Source organism: Amblyomma maculatum, unplaced genomic scaffold (genome assembly GCF_055883805.1).
Source record: "Amblyomma maculatum isolate TAMU_Amacu unplaced genomic scaffold, ASM5588380v1 scaffold_61, whole genome shotgun sequence".
Taxonomy (NCBI): domain Eukaryota; kingdom Metazoa; phylum Arthropoda; class Arachnida; order Ixodida; family Ixodidae; genus Amblyomma; species Amblyomma maculatum.
The window spans coordinates 124,231-145,631 of NW_028146786.1; the positions used below are offsets into that span (position 1 = coordinate 124,231).

Sequence of the window (21,401 nt, forward strand, 5' to 3'; positions counted from 1 at the left end):
CCGCTTTAGGTTCCACATTTGCCTTGGCGGGGAAACTGGAGATTCCGTATGTTCGTCAATATTGAAAACAATGATTGCAGACTCAACGTAAATGCGGGCTCTTGTCGCAAGAAATAGCGCTAGCCCAAATTGGGCTGCCGAAATAATGCCGCTGTGGGTCGTATATTGGGCGTAGTGGGGCTGTACACATCGGCGTTTCCGCACAGTATTGTGCAAACATTCTTTCCATCCTTTATTTGTAATAGACGTTGCCCTATATTACTAATATAGATGATTTGTATAACAGTTGCTGGCATTTATAGTCGGTTAGAAATATCACATGCTTTAGTTTTCGCGCTCATGCAAATTGCGATAAAAATACTGAAACATACTGATTGCTAACTGATGCGTCTTATGTGGTTGCCGTGTAAAGCCTGCAAATCTCAGTACAATATTACCGTTCAGAACACGTCTCCACAGCCTGAACAAGATTGACATGGAGCCATTTAGGCAAGAATTTTATGAAATACTGTGAAATTTAATATTGTTACTGCTTAGAAAGGACATTTATTGATTTTATGTCCATAAATATTCCTTGCGAGAACTTGGACAAGGGCTTCCCTTAAATTATCTGCGTCGGTCCCCTATGAGAATAATGTGGGAAAGCCCAACTGCGGCTTGCGCTACAGAACCCGCATCGGTCATATGTCATTATCTGAGGGGCTGACCGATTAGGGCTTCCCCTCAATTATCTGCGTCGGACACCTATGAGAATAATGTGGGCAAGCCCAAGTACAGCTTGCGCTATAGAACCCGCATCGGTCATATGTCATTATCTGAGGGGCTGACCGATTAGGGCTTCCCCTCAATTATCTGCGTCGGACACCTATGAGAATAATGTGGGCAAGCCCAAGTACAGCTTTCGCTATAGAACCCGCATCGGTCCTATGTCATTATCTGAGGGGCTGACCGATTAGGGCTTCCCCTCAATTATCTGCGTCGGACACCTATGAGAATAATGTGGGCAAGCCCAAGTACAGCTTGCGCTATAGAACCCGCATCGGTCCTATGTCATTATCTGAGGGGCTGACCGATTAGGGCTTCCCCTCAATTATCTGCGTCGGACACCTATGAGAATAATGTAAGCAAGCCCAAGTACAGCTTGCGCTATAGAACCCGCATCGGTCCTATGTCATTATCTGAGGGGCTGACCGATTAGGGCTTCCCCTCAATTATCTGCGTCGGACACCTATGAGAATAATGTGGGCAAGCCCAAGTACAGCTTGCGCTATAGAACCCGCATCGGTCCTATGTCATTATCTGAGGGGCTGACCGATTAGGGCTTCCCCTCAATTATCTGCGTCGGACACCTATGAGAATAATGTGGGCAAGCCCAATTACAGCTTACGCTATAGAACCCGCATCGCTCCTATGTCATTATCTGAGGGGCTGACCGATTAGGGCTTCCCCTCAATTATCTGCGTCGGACACCTATGAGAATAATGTGGGCAAGCCCAAGTACAGCTTGCGCTATAGAACCCGCATCGCTCCTATGTCATTATCTGAGGGGCTGACCGATTAGGGCTTCCCCTCAATTATCTGCGTCGGACACCTATGAGAATAATGTGGGCAAGCCCAAATACAGCTTGCGCTATAGAACCCGCATCGGTCATATGTCATTATCGGAGGGGCTGACCGACTAGGGCTTCCCACACCTATGAGAATAATGTGGGCAAGCCCAATTACAGCTTACGCTATAGAACCCGCATCGCTCCTATGTCATTATCTGAGGGGCTGACCGATTAGGGCTTCCCCTCAATTATCTGCGTCGGACACCTATGAGAATAATGTGGGCAAGCCCAAGTACAGCTTGCGCTATAGAACCCGCATCGCTCCTATGTCATTATCTGAGGGGCTGACCGATTAGGGCTTCCCCTCAATTATCTGCGTCGGACACCTATGAGAATAATGTGGGCAAGCCCAAATACAGCTTGCGCTATAGAACCCGCATCGGTCATATGTCATTATCGGAGGGGCTGACCGACTAGGGCTTCCCACACCTATGAGAATAATGTGGGCAAGCCCAAATACAGCTTGCGCTATAGAACCCGCATCGGTCATATGTCATTATCTGAGGGGCTGAAAGATTAGGGCTTCCCACACCTATGAGAATAATGTGGGCAAGCCCAAATACAGCTTGTGCTATAGAACCCGCATCGGTCATATGTCATTATCGGAGGGGTTGACCGACTAGGGCTTCCCACACCTATGAGAATAATGTGGGCAAGCCCAAATACAGCTTGCGCTATAGAACCCGCATCGGTCATATGTCATTATCTGAGGGGCTGACCGACTAGTGCTTCCCATCAATTATCTGCGTCGGGCACCTATGGGAATAATGTGGGCAAGCACACGTACGGCTAGCGCTTTAGAACTCTCTTCGGTCCTATATCATTATCTGAGGGACTGAGTGAAATAAAAGAATAAATATTCATCCAGAGCGGCTGCCCGGATCTGTCCAAAGTAGGCCCATCAGTGCTTTGTCGACAGCCCCTTTCATGCCTACGTCGGTTCCTCTTGCAGCACTCGTATATATATATATATATATATATATATATATATATATATGTATATATATATATATATATATATATATATATATATATATATATATATATATATTTATATATATATATATATATATATTTATATACATATTGTAGGGGTATGTTTATTCGGCAAACCCAAGTGGATCCAGCCGCTCAGGAGGAACTCGTAGTGGAGCGTCAGGCGTGGCGAATGAGCAAGGCAGCGACCAACTTCTTCGTCCTTGAGAGCGGCAGCACGCGACGCATGTCAGTGGCTATAACGATGAAGATTATCACACTACAGTTTCCCCCCGGGCAGAGCAGGTGCCATCCTGGCGACTCATGGAGCCGAAAGGACAGACGGATCGTAGTAGGGCTTGATTCGGTACACATGAACTATTTCGCGTCCACGGCGACGCAAGTCCGCAGAGGGCGTAACGGGCTCAACTGCGTAGTTCACAGGAGATGTTTTTTGAAGGACTCGGTATGGACCGTGATACCGAGCAAAAAGCTCCTTTGAAAGGCCGGCGGTTGTGGCAGGAACCCAGAGCCAGACCAGGGAGTTGGGTGCATATGAAGGCGCCTCGCCAGTGTCACGATGGTGTTTTTGTTGCCACTGGTTTTCCTTTGTAAGTGAACGAGCGAGCTGACGGCATTCTTCTGCGTACTGGGCGGCGTCCGAGAGTGGCGTCAATTCAGAAACATCAGGGCGGTAGGGAAAAAGCGCGTTCATTGTGCAGGTTGGCTCGCGCCTGTAAAGAAGAAAGAAGGGAGAGAATACAGTGGTGGTCTGTATCGCAGTGTTGTACTCGTAGGTTACGAAGGGAAGAACGTGGTCCCAGTTGGAATGAGCGTCATTGACGTACATGGCCAGCATGTCACTCAGAGTACGGTTGAAGCGTTCTGTCAGGCCATTCGTCTGACGGTGGTAAGAAGTAGCGGTGCGATGAATGATGCGACATTCTTTCAGTAGGGCTTCGAGAGCGTCGGACAAGAAAACGCGTCCGCGGTCACTGAGCAGTTCCTTCGGAGTCCCGTGGCGAAGAATCAAGTTGTTGAGAATGAACAAAGCAACGCTTCTTGCGGAGGCAGAGGGTAACGGTGATGTTTCAGTGTAGCGAGTAAGGTGGTCTACTGCCACAATAATCCACCGGTTGCCAGCAGGAGTAGCAGGAAGAGGGCCATAGAGATCTATGCCAACGCGGTCAAACGGACGAGCAGGGAAGGATAACGGCTGCAACAAAACAGGGGACTTCTGAGGAGTTTTTCGGCGTTGACAAGATTCGCAAGCGCGCACGAAATGTCGTACGAAGCGGTACATTCCACGCCAGTAAAATCGCAGACTTAGGCGCGTGTAGGTTTTCAATACGCCGCCGTGAGCACATTGTGGGTCACCATGGTACGCAGCACAAATGTCGGCACGGAGATGACGCGGGATGACTAGAAGCCACTTCCGTCAATCAAGTAAATAATTGCCGCGATAGAGAAGACCGCCACGAATGGACAAGTGGTGGGTTTGGCGGACGAGCACTTTGGATGACCAGGGGTCGTTCCGCTGCTCGGTAGCCATGTCGATAGTAGCAAGAGTCGACAAATCGTAGGCACAGACGTGGTCAGACGAAGTATCTCTAGGCAATGGCGAGAGGGAAAGAGCATCCGCGTCCGTATGCTTCAGGCCTGATCGATAAATGACATGAATGTCAAACTCCTGGAGACGAAGAGCCCAGCGAGCAAGGCGACCGGATGGGTCTTTCAGAGAGGCAAGCCAGCACAAAGCGTGGTGATCGGTCACAACGTAAAACGGTCGACCATACACATAGGGACGAAATTTTCCGATGGCCCAAATAATGGCCAAACATTCCCTTTCTGTGACTGAATAATTAGATTCTGCCTTCGTCAATGTTCGGCTGGCGTATGCCACAACATACTCGCTGTAACCACGCTTACGTTGGGTAAGGACGGCACCAAGCCAAATACCGCTGGCGTCAGTGTGGATCTCCGTAGGCGCAGGCGGATCAAAGTGGCGTAGAATGGGAGGCGAAACCAAAAGGCGGCGTAAAGTGTCGAAGGCTTTATCGCAGGCTGGAGTCCAGGCGGAAAGGTCAGAGCTGCCGGCAAGGAGCTGGGTCAGAGGAGCGATGATAGAGGCGAAGTTCAAGATGAAACGTCGAAAGTAGGAGCAGAGGCCGATAAAGCTCCGGAGCTGCTTCAGGGAGGTTGGCTTCGAAAACTCTGCAACTGCGCGAAGTTTGGTGGGGTCGGGAAGAATGCCGTCCTTAGAGACTACATGTCCTAAAATTGTGAGTTTTCGAGCGGCAAAGTGGCCCTTCTTCCAATTCAACTGAAGCCCAGCGTCGGCGAGACACGTGAAGACGCGCTTTAGGTGGAGAAGGTGAGAAGAAAAATCGGTAGAAAAAACTACGATGTCATCCAGGTAACAAAAGACAGGTCTGCCACTTGAGTCCACGAAGAACAGTGTCCATCAGGCGCTCGAAAGTAGCTGGGCATTGCAGAGGCCAAAGGGCATAACGTTGAACTCGTATAAGCCATCCGGTGTTATAAAGGCAGTTTTCGAGCGGTCATCATCAGCCATCGGTACCTGCCAGTAGCCAGAGCGCAAATCCAAAGAGGAGAAATACTCGGCTCCCTGTAAACAGTCCAAGGCGTCGTCGATTCGCGGCAGAGGATAGACATCTTTGCGCGTAATTTTGTTAAGCGACGGTAATCGAGCCGCTCAGAAGAAACTCGCAGCGGAGCGTCAGGCGAGGCGAATGAGCAAGGCAGCAATCAACTTCTTCGTCCTTGAGAGCGGCAGCACGCGACGCATGTCAGTGGCTATAACGATGAAGATTACCACACTACAATATATATATATATATATATATATATCACCGGCTCTCGCTTACATTTTCCTTCCTTGTTATTTTCGATACTTTACGCAAGCCAGGTGTTGCTTGCAGGTCGAAAAGCGACCAGGCGATGAGTACAGAACGCGTTTTTATGTCACATAGTATTTTTTCACTTCAAGAGAGCGCTCTTTGGTTTCCCCGTATCTCCGAGCACATTCCAGAGGTTGATGAACCGCGTACTCGGCGACGCCGGATGACATCACGCATCACGCCCTCGCCTACATGTAAGATGTGATCGTCTATTACCACACATTCGAGGAGCACCTTGAGCACCTCATAGACGTTCTGAGAAAGCTCAGGTCCGCTGGCCTGACACTCAATCACGCAAAGGCACAGATATACCAGGCTCAGAGGTGAGCTTACTTGGATATCAAGTTGAAAGGGGAAAGTGTCTCCCGATTCAGAGAAACTTCGGGCTCTCCTGGAGTTTCCTACGCCTACAGATGTCAGTGCTGTTTGCCAATATCTCGGTCTGGTGGATACCACCGACAATTCATTGCAAACTGTGTGCGACTGCAAGCGCCCTTGGCACGATTGCTAAGAATCTCTACCCCTTAGAAATGGGGAGATGAGCAGGAAAGGAGCTTTCACCAGCTCTCGGATGCCATCGCTGAGACAGCAGCTCTGAAACAACCTGACCTAAACAAGCCATTAGTTATCTATGCCGATGCCTGTGATATCAGAGTGGGCGCTGTATCCTCCAGAAGGATGGGGATCAGCTGCGACTAGTGTTGTTTTCGAGCCGCGCGCTTTCGCCGGCAGAATGCGATTATTGAGCGACGTAAAAAGAATGCTTGGCGATTATCTACGCACTGCGACGGTTCGAAATGTACGTAAAAGGAACAAGGTTCACGGTCGAGACCAACCACATGACCTTAACCTAGCTGAAACGCATACGCGGGCATAGCTTCCCGGTGGGCCCTAACACTACAACGTTTCGAGTTCGAAGTGTGCTACTGAAAAGGGACTGCCAATGCAGTCGCGGATGCTCTGTGGTCACCACTGACACCCAATCGGCAGGCGAAGACGAGGAGGAGACGGAAGGGCCCCTGTCTCTCGCTCTGTGAGGGGAGCGCGCAGCGGGGAGTGCCCCGTCAAAGCGCGTGGGCTTTATGGGAGCAGTGATCCCCTTCGAAGTTACGTTCAGCAGAAAAGAGGTGCTCAGGGCTCAGTAGGAAGGCTCTACTGTAGGGAGTTTATCAAATGTCTTACCAAAGAGACGGATGCTCAGATAACTCAGGGAAAATTGCTCCATGAAGCCACTGGTAGCGTAGTTGGCGCTATCTTTAGTGTAGTTGGTATCGCTACGACTGAGTTGGAGAACTTCCAGCTGGACAGTGAATTGCTAAAATACGTACCAGACAAAGAAGCCTCCAATGAGGGCATTAAAGTCGTTATTCCTCGAAAACTTCTCCGTGCTGATATGAGGCACTATCACGACGCCGATGGTTACGGGAGCACTCTGAAGACATGGCGGAAGCTTTGCCTATTTGCTACACGGCCTGCGGAATGAAGACTGACATATTTCGACACGTACGAACATGCCACATCTGCCAAGAGAGAAAGCCTCGATGTGGAAATCCACCTGGCTTACTCCAGCCCATTATAAGCACGAAACCATAGGAGATCCTAGCTTGCGATTTAATGGGGCCGCTGCCGCACAGCAACAAGGGGTACTAATACGCGCTCGTCGGTAAGTGCCATATCAGCGCTTTCACAGAACTTTACCCGCTACGGAAAGCTACTGCCCTGGAGATGCTGGGAAAGCTGTCGGAAGTGTTTTGTCGTTTTGGCTTTCCCCAGCGACTGATAGCCGATAACGCCACGCATTTCACGTCCAATGTGTTTCGGGATACGAGTGCGGCAATGGGTATACGTTAGCAGAAAACCACATGCTACCATCCCCAGTCCAATGTGAGCGAGCGCCGAAATTGGGACATCAAGCCGGTCCTGGGTGCATATGCGCGGTCGCACAATGGTTGGGATGTGTACTTGGACGTCATATCCTTCGCTCTGCGCACGAGTATAAATCGCTCGACCGGCTTCACGTCGGCTTTTCTCATGTTGGCAGAGAGCTGAGCACGCCAACGGACACAATCCTTACCCAGAGGTAAGACGATTTCCGCAAAGTCGAGACCAATGTCGACGACTACGCACAGCGATTGCGTGAGCGTTTGGCCAGTGCCATTAGGGAAGCAAGCCACCGCCGTGAGAAGGCCAGGGCCAGCCAGAAGGCGAGCTACGACCAAGCGCACAGGGACCTTTAGTTCCAGTGAGAAACATGATTCCGAGGTAAAAATCCCGTTTTCATGCGATGCATCCGCGGCATTCGCGGCCAGGCTTGCGCCCCGATGGACCGGGACTTTTGTTGTTGCAGAGAAACATTCGCGGCTGGTTTACCGACTGAAGACTCGAAGTCTTGCCGAATAAGCGGACTCATTCACGGGGGAGAGTTGAAGCAGTATTTCCAGTGGGAAGATGCCGTAGAAACAGAACCGCCCCTCCTTCAGGAGAGCGCAGAGGCGGGCAATGCCGAGTGAAGTCTCTATCGCCAACGCTAAACACCCGCAGCCAGCGAAATTCTTGAGGCCGCATGCGTTAGAGCGCACATGCTGTCCCCAAACGCGGTTCGAATCCGAGCTGTTGATGTAGGAACGCCAGACGCCCGAGTTCGCGCTCGAGCGGATGCAAGCAAAGATAGTCATTTCCGCGATATTACAGTGCGTAAGGTAGGCGAAGTCGCCGAATGACCCCGCAAAAACACTATAGGTCTCGTGTGAAGTTATCAGGCGCCTGTCGATACACAAGCCGGCAATGTTCCTGTACGCGAAGCCAGTGCTGAGCCCGTTCTGTCGGACCAAGCGCGCCGACTGGCCTTGTATGATGCCGGCACTCCAGCCGCACGGGCCACGCTGTCTGCATTCAGGCTGCGGGGAGCAGCGAAGGTGATGTGTAGTCTACCAGCCCAGTGGCTGCGTAGGCATACAGTGGTCCCTGGAATAGCTCGAATTCGAGCTCTTTCTTGGAGCAGCTCGCATTTGAGCTCGAACAAATTAACTCACGAATCAGAGGACGAGGAGATTCCAACGCAATCTGACCTCTCACGCCAACATTTGGGCATTCCCAGTCTCAAACACGCCGGTTCAACCCTGGCTGGAGAAGATGAACGAGCCTTGCCTCCTGCCCTGGTTGACAATTCCAAAGCGTCGACGGTGCCTGATGCGAGCGGCGCACCACGATTCCAGCCTTCAAACTTCGCGCATTGGCCGGACAGCAACGACCGTGGCCCCAGATCCTGTCTCTCCGGGGCGCACACTAGTGTCCAGCGGCAGGGAACGTCCGAGGAGCCAGACCAATGGCACCAAAGGGTCGAAGCGACGCACGCTTGCACATCCAGGCGGACGCCTCGATTGATTTAGAAGAGGTGTGGGAAGGCACACATCACAGGACTCTCTATTGCACATCCCCTCCTGGCTACGCCGCAGTAGCGAGGGGGAAGCGCGCGACTTCTCTCCAGATCACGTGGCCTGCCTTCTTCCTCCCTCTCATGCTCCCTCTCTTGTCAACTCCCGTGGCAGCGCAACGCCACCTAGACTGGCTCAAGGCCGGGGGCATCCATGGCCGGGGGGCTGCCTGCGTGACGTAGGCCGGACGGGGCCGCCGTCCGGCGCATGTGAAGGGAGCGCTTCAGCACAATCCGTATGAGAGCGCTCAGCTGACTTTTTTTCTTCGGCTACGCGTGCAGTATTCCGTCTAAATTCAGGTATTAAAACACAGCAGAGAGCCATGTGTTTTCTACACGCATCGGCATTTTACTCGTTTATTTGTCAAAGTTTGCCACTTCCGCTTCTTACTCTTGTTGTCCGGGTCAGACACCTTCTCATTGAAGCGTCGACAGAAATGTTTGAGGAGAATGCTTGTGCTGCACCACAACACATATTTCAGCACTATCTCACTTGTGTGTCCCTGTTCACAGACGTCGAAGTCTGAAGGCTCCTCATCGCTGAGCAGTTGGAGTGTGAGTTCTGTAGCCACTTGGCGCTGGTTTTGGACCTTTAGAAATTCTGCTCGCTTGGACAACTCTTCCACCACAACGTAATTGTGAGCCACAGCATTCACAACTGACATTGCTGGGTAAACCAGCCGTCCCCTGTCAATTTCTTTAACAAGACTGTACATGTGATTGTCAGGCGAAACTGCAACAGCCTTGTCAATTGTCAAAAGCTCTTTGCATTCGTCGCATTTCAACCTCTTCAGAGCGATGTGCACCGAGTAACCAGCCACATATGCAGTGATTGGAATGACATGCTTAAGTTTTGTCAGCGCCTGTTCGGCCACAACAATGTTGAATTTTCCGCTTGGCATGGCTGCTTGCATTTGAAGCTCTTCCCAATTTTGATTTTTCTCGTTGTCGATTGAAGATACCACGCTCATTTATGGAAGTGTGGTCTGTAGTCGCAACTTGTTCTCACATTCATAGATTTGCCTTACAGACAAATGATATTGCGCACCAGCCAGTCATCGGTAACATCCAAAGCGGTCTTCTAGAAGGTCGGTCTGGAACTTCCTAAGAAGCACGAATGACATCTTCAGCTCCTCAAAGCAGTATCTTGCAATCTCAATAAATGCCTGAGTCGTCTGGATCAAAGCATCATCAGGCAACTTACAGGCGCCCGCCCTCCTTTCCTTCCATTCCTGTAACCAATATAAGAAATCGCTCAAAAAGCAAAACCTTGAGTGGAATGGAGAAGGGTAGACGGGTTTTAGATATTCATCTCTTAGTCCCAGTCCTTTGAAAGGAGTTTTGACGTTGACAAATTTCCACCATTTTACTATTATATCTATGAAACTGGCGGTTTCTTCGTTGTGTTTTAGGTCGTGCTTGGCTCAAATCACTCGAATTGCGTTCGGTTCGGAATCACTGAATACCTGCAAAGCAAGTTTACCATTTTGCTTCTCAATGTCTGTTGGAGAAACAGCTTTCCTGGACAGAGTGTAGCCGTACCGGAGTAACTGCTCACTCTCTAAATTATATGCGTCTTTGATGGTCTTGAAAAACGTATAATGCATGCGCCGCTTCCCCATTGATCTTGGTTCAAACTCAGGGAACCAGAAACACTGGTCGTTTTGATTTTACCAGTTGTTGCGCACGCACTTCAGTAAGTGCACTGGGTCAATGACAAAGAACAATGGCCGGTGGGGATCTGATGGGTGCGGAAACATGAAATCATTTGCCAGTGGATTTTTTTTTGGTGCGGCTTGGGGGGTCATTGTCACAGAGTACTTTAAAGGCATCAGCGCGCTTCGATTTACAGCGTTGTTGTCCGTTACAACGCACATGACTTTGTAACTAATTTTTTCCAAGCCGCGAATGACGTCTCCGAGAACCTTGCGGAGAAATTTCCCATTAGCCTTGTGCACGGATACAATGTGTGCTACCTCCTTAAACTTGCACATGAGGCTGTGCACCATAAATACAAATGCACTGTTAGCGGCTTCTGCTTTGTTCAACGCTATGCCAGCAATGTTGCCTCCTTTGTAGTCAAAAAAGGGCTTTAGGTGAATTTCATCTACCATTAAAGTCACGTAGAGTTGCGGCTCACTCAACTCGGATATCTTCTTGGCCATGTAGCAAAGGAATGGGCCGTCTTGCTGCTCTAATTGGGGGTTAACACCGAGTGATGAACATATTAATTAAATGGTCCTTGGGTGTGGCATGATGATGCTCCCGTGACTTCGCATGTACTTGTATGCATGAGGCGATATTGTAAAAAGTATGCAGCAGTAAACCATGAAGTCTGCAGAGTATCACCGTCGTTCTTTTTTTGTTGATATTAGCTGCACTTGCTCGGTAAGCAGTTCAGTGGTCGGGGAGTTGTTTCCTTGCGCTGCGGATATTTCGCTCAGAAGAGAAGTGACAGTCTCGCAGATGTCCATGTCTGAGCTTTCAGAACTTGAACTCACAAAATTCTCGATTCCCTCAAGCCAGTCCAGCAGCCGTCGTTTGCTGTCGACCGCCCACGGAACTATAACTTTGGACCCGAGCCGCTTCACTGGTGCGTTTACGCCATTTACTGTCAGAGTTAGGTTGTTTTTTATAACAACACAGTATGTAATCCAAGGAGCCTCATCGTTTACAAATGTGAGCCAAAATGACGTGTTCATTGCACTCAATGACATGCCAAAATGTCAGCTGCTTGCCTCGAACGAAGTTTGCCAAAGCTTTCAAATCGCAAAACTTGTCCGCTTCGTCCTCGTTCTGGGCAGTGATAATTGACTCCGCAAGCGCTTTCTCAAGGGCAGCGGCGTCTAAGCGCATTCGCTTGCTCTATGGGTCCTCTCGTACAGTTCCTTCTCTGGACAGGTAGCTTGGGCAATCGGGGAATACCGTCGGTACGGCCTCAGGTCGAAACCCCAAATGTGAGAGCAACGCGGTCACTGTGCGGCAGGTGGCATGGTCAATATAGCTTGCTTCTCGAACGATGTCTTCTGCTTTAAAGTGACGTTCGGAGACCTAAACAAAATAAATATTTCCTAATAAGTACGGCTACTTGACATCGCGAGTTATGAGTGACGTATTTATCCTTTACGTGCAACAAAGGAGTTGTAAGCAAAGCTTGCAACCCCTAGGGTACAAGCAACTTGCCGGGAAAAAAATAAGCAGCAAAAATGTCTCACCCTGAAGCTTACAGACACAACCAGGCTTTCGCGTGGAATTGCACGTATCTAGGCTTTTCTTGCTTCTTCGGATTTAGGAAACGAGAAGACGTGCACTTTGAGGCCTGTTTTGTAATTGCCATTGTACAGCGGCACGCAACGCTTCCCAGGCATTTCGCAGTTGGTTCTAATTCTGCACAGTCCTGTTGGGCACACACAACACGCGATAAACACCGATGTCAGTCGCCGTTGTCGGTTTACGCACAGAAACAAAGATTCGCGCAAACGACCACGTTTTTAAGCTACCACGTGCGCGTCCAAACATGCCACTGCAGCCGCCGCCACGCCAAAGACGATGGCTCCTAAACGATGACGTATGGTCATGTGGCGCCGGGAGCTCCCCGGCCTGGAAGAATTTCCTCTAGGTGGCGTTGAGCGGCGCGCGCGGGTTGTGGCGGGTTTATTGAGGGGAGTAGACGGCAGTGAGTGAGTCAGTGAGTGTGCGTGTGCGTGCACGGAGGAGCGAGTGCAGACTGGACGAGTAAGAGGGTGGACACGCCAACGGACGAAAGTAAACTCTGCTTGCAGCTGACCGCGCGCGCGGCCGGAGAAGGCCGACGGAGAACCTCTCCGTTACACGGTTAACCCTTTGGTCCTCAGTGTTCTTGTTGTGCATTGGAGCCACCCGGCCAGCTAGAGGAGCGGCGTTTGGCTCTGAGACCGGAGCCGAAGCCCAGTATATATATATATATATATATATATATATATATATATATATATATATATATATATATATATATATATATATATATATATATATAGTGTTAAGCGGGGATCCAGGCACTGGTAGCGAGCAGGACCGGAGCGAGGGTGGCCTAGCTTGCAGTCAGCTGGTTCGCAAAATCACTTCCTCTTCCTCTTTCTCGGCGATATGCTCACCTAATCTGAACTTCTTCTTTACAATCCAGCCCCCGCAGAAAAGAGGAGCCATCCTGGCGACTCAACGAGACGAAAGGAATGCGGGATCGTAGTAAGGCTTCAAACGGTCGACGTGAACAATCTCACGCCCACGGCGGCGAAGGTCGGTGGAAGCGGCTAGCGGTTCAACTAGGTAATTGACGGGAGATGTCTGTTCGAGCACTAGATAGGGTCCGTGGTACTTGGAAATAAACTTGCTGGTCAGACCGGGTGGTGTCGATGGGACCCAGAGCCACACGTGAGCACCGGGAGAAAATTGGTGGACAGAGTGGCTGCTGTCGCTGTGCGCTTGTGTCTGGGCTTGCTCGTCCGAAGTGAGTGAGCGAGCCAGTTTGCGACATTCTTCAGTGTGCCTGGCAGCTGCTGAAAGCGATGTATACTCTGAGATATCAGGACGGTAGGGAAGAATGGTGTCGAGTGGAGACGAAGGTTCATGCCCGTACAGCAGAAAAAATGGCGAGAATCCGGTAGTTGCTTGAACGGCGGTGTTGTAGGCGTAGGTGTGGAAAACCAGTTTCCTTCCCCTTCGTCGCGACCGACCACCACCACCCCAACGAGCTTCATGGCAGCGCCGGCTGGGAGAGGAGGTAAATACCTCCCCTTGGGGGAAGGAGACCAGCGATGGTGCGCCACCAAGACGTCTACGCGGGTTCCTGCGAGAAGACGAGGGAGAGCTTCTGGATCCAGCCGGCAGCGAGAGCGGTCGTCTCCCGCCGCCTCTCCTGGCAAATGCCGGGGGATAGCGGGCACGGAGTACGCTGCGCACACGGGAGGACCCGTCGTGCACGACCGCCCATCTTCTGGTTCCCAACGGCGAAGCGACCGGTAAATACCGCACGCTCTCGCCGCCTCCCGCGGCAAACGCCGTAGTATGGCTTCGTCCGAAGAATGCGGCGCGCACGGGAGATCCCGGCCGCCATATTCACGGCGCGTTAAAAGGTCCGCCGCCGAAATCGCACCCCCATTCCCCAGCCGGTGAGTCAAAAGCCCTTCTTACGTAGCCTTGCCCTTCCAAGGAAAACCTTGATGTATAGCTAGCCGGCATGCTCTGTATTATTTGCAAGTGCAATAAATAGCATTGGAGTATTAACTATGTGTCGTCCCCGTCCTTGGTCCCCTTTGTTCCCCTCCGCGGGTCGCTAGCGAGAACATTGCACCTGCGGAGTAGGAGCCGGGCGGAAGACCGTCCCCCTCATAACCCTACATAGGTTATAAATGGGAGAATCTTGTCCCAATCGGAGTGGTCGGAGGCGGTGTACTTGGACATCATGTCGCCTAGTGTGCGATTGAAGCGCTTTGTCAGTTCGTTGGTTTGAGGGTGGTACGCGCTGGCTGTCCGATGGATGGTTTGACATTCGCGTAGGAGCGCTTCGACAACATCGGATAGGAAAGATTTGCCTCGATCACTTAGAAGAAAGGGAAGATGGGGTGAAGAGCACTGTACAGCCATGAAGAGAGGCACAGTTTATAGGCACAATAGCGGAAGATCAAGGCAGGATATCAGTAGCATCCGCAACGTGGCATTTGGCTTCCCCAAGAACGTTAACGGTGGTCGGTGCGGTGCACAGCGGAGAAAGCTCTACTTCGGCACAAGCGCAATAAATTACTGCGCGATTGCGACACAAGAAGTCCCACCCTAAAATAATGTCATGAGAGCAGTCACGAAGAACGATAAAACTGATGACGTAGAGAACGTCCTGAATGATGACTCGAGCCGTGCAGGTATCGAGTGGTTTGATGTGCTCAGCAGTGGCGGTGAGCAAAGAAACCCCAGAATACGGCAGAACAACTTTTCGTAACAAGCGGCACAGTCTAACGTCAATAACCGACACAGCAGCACCAGTATCTACAAGCGCAAGAGTACAAACATTTTCAATGGTAACTTCTATTAAATTGTTCGGTGGTGAAGCAGGACTTTCACTGTTCGACGAAAGCGCAGTTCTTGCCTGCGGAACTTCGTCTAGTGGTTTTCCGGCATTGGCGAGGTAGAACGGCGGCGCATCAGCGGCGAAGAGGGACGGCGCGGAGAGGTTGAGCGGTTGTCATAGGTCGAGCGGTTGTCATGCGAGAAGTCGTCAAGGTGGGACGAGGGCTGAGGGGGCGCACGGAGAAGGGACGGTGGCTGCGCGTAGTTGACCGGGCTCTGATCGAAAGCGTACGGTGCCGGGCGACGGCGGCACAGGCGTGCAACATGGCCAGGGAGACCACATGCAAAGCAAATCGGCCGATTGTCGGCTGTGCGCCAAGGGCGTAGAACAGGTGGCGCACGACGCTGATTGAAAAATGCCCGCTGAGGCGAACCGTACGATGGAAAAGGCGTAGGAGGGAGTGTCTTGCGGCAACCTCAGCATAAGACAGTGGACTGGGTCCGGGCGTCGGGACAGCGTCGGCATGAATGAGCGGAGCTGTGAGTGGAACGGCATGAAGAGATGGTAGTCTTCGGCAACTTGTTCCTGAATAACCTGGCGTATGTTCGAAGCGAGGTGTGAGCTGGATTGCGGAACATTTGAAATTAATGATAATTGCCGGGCAACGTCTTCCCGTACGAAGTCTTTGATTTCCTGGATAAGTGCAGAGCTGACAGCGCCATCAGACATAGCCGCGATCGTGCCTTCAGGTTGTCGAGGGACGATGCGTTCGCGACGAAGTTCGTCGTAGCTTTGACACATCGTGACATCACTTACAGTGCGGGGCTCTTTGGCCATGAGGATGTTGAATACGCCTTCATGGATGCCCATCATGATGTGGCGAATCTTCTGTGCTTCAGTCATCGATGCATTTACACGATGGCACAAATCTAAAACGTCTTCGATGTAGCTTGTGAGGGTTTCGCCTGTCTGCTGCACCTGCTCGCGCAAACGGTGTTCGGCGCGAAGCTTGCGGACCGCAGGGCGACCAAAGACATCCACAAAGCGAGATTTGAACGAGGCCCAAGTTGGAATGTCAGCCTCGTGATTTGTGAACCACAACTTTGCGACTTGTGTGAGGTAGAATATCACGTTGTTAAGCTTCAAGATATCATTCCACTTATTGTGGGTGCTTACGTGTTCATACGGCGAAAGCCAGTCCTCCACGTCCTGATCGTCGGTACCGCTGAAGACCGGCGGGTCCCGCTGGCGAAGCACCCCGGAGCATGGAATGGAAGGGGCCGAGGTAGCGGGGCCGGTGGTGTTAGTGCTGGAGTCAGTCATTGAGGTAGGAATTCGACGGCTTCGGAGCTCCAGGGCGAGGAAATGGAAGAGAAATCCCGCACCTCCACCAAGTGTTAAGCGGGGATCCAGGCACTGGTAACGGGCACTGGTAGCGAGCAGGACCGGAGCGAGGGTGGCCTAGCTTGCAGTCCGCTGGTTCGCAAAATCACTTCCTCTTCCTCTTTCTCGGCGATATGCTCACCTAATCTGAACTTCTTCTTTACAATATATATATTGCCACCTGACGGTTCGAGGTAGCGCTTGAACGACAAAGAAGTTGGAGACTCTCGCGCGCTTCGGCTAGTTAACCCCTGTGGACTCTTGAGCTTGTGTCTTCATGCTACCGTTTCTCGGGAACCTCTCTCTCTTGACTGTGTGTATCTGCCCCTGTTGCCGGTACCCATAAATCCCTGTCTTCGTGACAATATATATATATATATATATATATATATATATATATATATATATATATATATATATATATATATATATAATATCTTTAGTAAGCGTCAGCTGCTACAAAGCGCTTCTTCAATACGCATATTCCTCTAAGCAACTGCAAACTCTCCAAAGCTGCTTTTTAGGCTGCAATCAAATTTAAGAACCTGCTTCCTTACATTCTTCTTTACTATATCTGTCTCTAATAATGAAGTTTCTGTGCCCTTGTGAAACGTTATCAGTCGGCTTACCTCCGCATGTTTCGTTGCACTTCTTGAAGGTTGAAAATGTATCTTTTCCATCAGCCCTCTTGAAGCATCCTTCAAACCGAGTGCATCGGCCCATAGAGGAATCAAAGCCGTAAAGCACAATATTAGCCCTGCACCTTCCGTTTCTGGTCCACCTTGGTTTCTGGCAATCTCCAACTACAGGGTCTGGAATAGAAAAGTGTTCGGAACTTCTGAGTAACACCTCTGCATGAATGCGGAGAAGGAATGGTGGCGATGCTAACACTGGTTAGACCTGTACTGGCGAGAAAGAAATGAGAGCTATAAAAGTGAAGATGTAACTTCTTTAAGGCCAATTTGTAGGTGGCATGGTAAGCCGAATAACTATTCTATCTAATAAGTTTTCAGTGAGGCATAACTAAATGGTGTGCGGTGCGTGGTAATGCCGTTACATTGAATGGATTGAGTGTTGCAGTCGAACGAGGCCTCAGCGCTAAAACGCGTGTCCCGGCGGCTGCGTGCGTTTAGATGACGCGCTTACGAGTTTTTTTTTTTCTTTTTTTATTCAGGACAATCGCGATCAGGCATAGTGAAAAAAAGAGTGAGAAGTAGGAGAAAGAAGAAGCATAAACTGATCTCTCCTAAACATTCGCAGAAGTTTCGCAGACTCTACTGTCCATTGAGGTAGTCATATTCAAGGTCCAACTACAGGCTTTCTTTCCTCAGGTAGCACCGTCTCACGGATACCGTAGCTGTAGAGATCCTCGGTAGAAGTTTCATATCACAGAGGTCCGGTGACGCACCTAAGTTCAAAGCGCTGACTCCAAGACGCAGAAATCAGCGCTCCGGGAATATTATAAATTGACTATTTTTGCCATAATATTTTTTCGTTTTCCTAGTTCTCAGAATTAAGTTGCATACCCATTTAGGGGGCGACGCGTGGGGTATAAGCTTCCACTACACTTAAAGAGGTAACAAAAAAGATAGGAGACGAATCACCTTATTATCTCTGCCTACGAGTTCATTTTGAAATTGTATGAGTGTCTTTGTGTAAAAGGAGTTCCTTTGATCCTCGAAGGCTCCTTATCGCAATACTCTATGCACTAAGTCAATGAACAGCTAAAGCGCTCGATAAGATTCCGGTTACTTTCCTAAGACGGCAGGAAGGCAGCGACGCTTTGAAGACCTTAGCGCGGCAACTTGACGATGAAAAACAAGATGCATACAACGAGGTAATCTACTTTGCATTCGCTGCCACCTCTCTCCAAATAGTCCCGCTATACTGTTTAATGCAATCTGCAACAGCAAATTACCTGGTAGCATATGTTCTACTTAACCAGAATGGAACTCCCTTGAGCAGGTCTTTGCGTGGTTCTCAGAGGCACATGCGTGTTTTCTGCATTTCTGTGCGCACGGCTGTCAGCGGTTATCAGAAAAACACATTAGCGCCCTGATACTCTGAAAGGAAAGTACCGTGTAAAGACTGAGCGCGCAAATGCACGCGGGAGGGCTATAAGAGGGCCAGCAAGTTGTCTTTGTAAATTGAGCATTTTGTGCTTCCCTCACATTATTCGTGGCATAAAAAAATGCCAACATTATGTCGGCGTCCTTGTATGCATGTTTTCATGTTCTGTGTTTTCAGATTCCTCTTACGCATTTCTCCCCTTCTATGTTCAACTATATACGACGTAGTGATGTAGCCTAAATGATAATGTAACTGCAATTAAAAATTAACACGCAAATGAGGAAAAATAGCAGCACGCGTATTGGCTACGCGATTTTCACGGTCGGCTGCTTCCAACTGTTATATTAATGTTGCGTTAACATGAGTTTTATGAGCGGCGTTTGTCTTTTTATTTTTTACTTGCATTTAAGGCGCAACCTAATGGCAGATAATAATGTACTTTGAATCATGTCGACTAGGAGGATTTCATGCAATACCTCTTGGTTCCCTATTGTTCATTCGTTTTCGCTATACAGTATCGTACCCCTATGCACTGCTTCCTTCCAACCCTCTGAAGATGGGCTTCGCCTATAGGCATATTTGGAATTCGTTATTGCTTAGTTATTTAGTTGTGCACATCACAAAGGTAGAATAATCTAAACACCGGCCTTGCTTTTTTCTGAGACTAGCCGCTTTAACTGAATGAAGCCCAAGATTTCGCTCATATGGGTCCGTTGCATGACAGGGCTTGTCAAGGGCCATCGTCTTTTGTCCTCGTCTTCTTCACAGTATTCGTCATGCTTTGCGGTCCCGACCCAACTATACCAGATTTCCTTCATTGTTGTTGTAAGCACTGTCTCAAGCAAAACAGGTTATGACTTTTCGATTACTCAGAATGACGGCCAGCAAGGCCATCAATCATGGCTTCTTAACTTCAGACGCCTACATGAACTTTTTAGAAACTCTCCAGGTCGGGCCGCATGGACCGTGGTTTACTGTACATCCCTTGAAGCAGGGCCGTCTTGCACGATAAAGTCCGAGCTAAGTCCAGACTTAAATGGTGTCTTTAGAAAGACCAAGCTTATTTAAGACGGCTCGTGTTCCGAACGTCGAACGCTTCGGGTTCACGTTCACCAGAGTGGCTTCCCAGAACGGCCTCAGCAACCACTTGGGGCATTTTTCCTCGTAACACAATCTTAAGCCGCAAAAAGCAATGGCACGGATTTTACACAACGCAAAATCGTCGGAATGTATACATCTTACAGCAGGGACAGTGCCAGCGCATCCCTGTATTTCCCTAATTTCTCTACTTAGACACCTGGCGTCCTTGTGTCTCAACCAAGACAGCACTAGAGTCGTAATCATACAAGCGACTTATTCAAGTCAGGACTGAATCCCAGTCTTGACTCCAGTCTTAAGCGGCCATGCTGGTGGCCTATTCTTAAGACTCCAGTTAAGTCTGCACTTAGCTAAGACAGTCTTAAGATTGTTTTGTGCAAGCGGGCCTAGGTTTTGTTCCGCTGCAAACTCAAGGCCAATATACGAATGACGCAGATGGCTACAATTGCTATTTTATGAAAGAGACAGCTTCACCGACATAGAACCTCCGATGAGTGGCGACGATCGCCATTCAGTGCAGTGGTAATATATTTTCCGAATTCATTTTTTGCCCGCATTGGTTCCTATGATGTGTTACGGCGCTGGAGTGAATGAAAATGACCTTTATAAGATGATATAGTTTGTTTCATTATTCTACCTAGCAACAACTTGAAGGGTACTAATTTTATTACTGTTTGAAGTAGTCATGAAACATGGGATCTTTTTTAAATAGAAATGAAGCATCTTTAGAGTAAAATGTTCATAGCACATCACCGCTACGAGATATCACTTACCGGTGAAGTACAACAGTGAAATGCCCAAAAGTAGTAACATGTTTTACTGAATCAGCAAGGTTTGGTGTTTGAAGGTTTTTATACACTGAGTAAAAAAGCCTTTGGACTAAACTCCCGAGCTTTAAAGAAAGGAGAGCAGTGACCTATAGCCGTGCCGTGACGCTAACAGTGACCTTAGAGTTGAATGTACTTCATCAAAGTGCCAAACTAGGTTGATGGTTAGATATAGTATAAAATCGTACAGCTGCATAAGCTTTTAAACATACTATTTTAATAGTTATTAAAATAAAACGATTACTCTTACAGTTCTTATTAGAATGTCGGCTCTAAATCAGAAAGGCTTGGATGCGAATCGGTTTTGACTAATATTCCAAAAGGGTCACTTCTCGCTATCATTGATGCAGACACAAGAGAACTCTGTGAATAACTAACAGCTCAAGCGCTGCGGCTACACTAATCACCAGGGAAAAGTCATGCCCCATATAAGAAATATATTTCAAAACATCAATGTGATTTCATGTAGGTGCTAGATGGTGATTTTACACATGTATCCCGGTGTTTAGTTAACGTAAGACAAGATTTCGTCTTGCTTACGTATTTTATCATGGATCAGAATAAAAACTAGTTGTTTTTAACTCTGTTTCAACCTGGTTTAATTGCGATAGCAACGGCGGAAGCTTCTTTTGCCTGCTACATTATTCCCATATCACGCCCTATTAGTGTAAGGTGCTACATTATTGCGGACACTTAAGCTCATTCTTTAAGAGTATTGCGCGAGAGCGCTGGCTACCAGCCCACATATAAATGAAAAGGGTTCAATGTTGCTGAACCGAGTGTGGAGCGAAAACAGTAGCTGCCGGTGACCGAGCGTTCTTCTTCTTCGTCTTCTTTGTCTTCGTCTTTTTCTTCGTCTTTTCCTTCTGCTTCTTCTTGTTGCTCTTCTACCTGTTCGTCTTCTTCTTCATCTTTTTTGTCTTCTTCGTCTTCTGGTTCCTCTTCTTCATTTTCGTCTTTGTGGCTGTTCAATGTCAAACCTTGCCCTTCCCGGGATGACGCGACGGGCCGAAACCTCGAGCAGTATTGCTATCGCAATAAAAA

General features: G+C 49.2%; 1 protein-coding gene and 1 pseudogene across 1 annotated transcript in view; both read right to left on the reverse strand.

The window, feature by feature from the left end:
* Positions 1-20,397, reverse strand: part of LOC146170729 (carboxypeptidase inhibitor SmCI-like) — a 60,486-nt gene extending 40,089 nt beyond the window's left edge. The window contains exons 1-2 of the mRNA XM_084586809.1: positions 20,304-20,397; positions 16,992-17,174 (exon numbers count right to left, since the gene is read on the reverse strand). Coding sequence (XP_084442935.1) covers positions 16,992-17,174; positions 20,304-20,343 — 223 coding nt within the window. The 5' untranslated portion in view covers positions 20,344-20,397. The remainder of the gene's footprint in view (positions 1-16,991; positions 17,175-20,303) is intronic.
* On the reverse strand, positions 9,995-12,307 carry LOC146170730 (uncharacterized; annotated as a pseudogene).
* Positions 20,398-21,401: the final 1,004 nt, after the last annotated feature.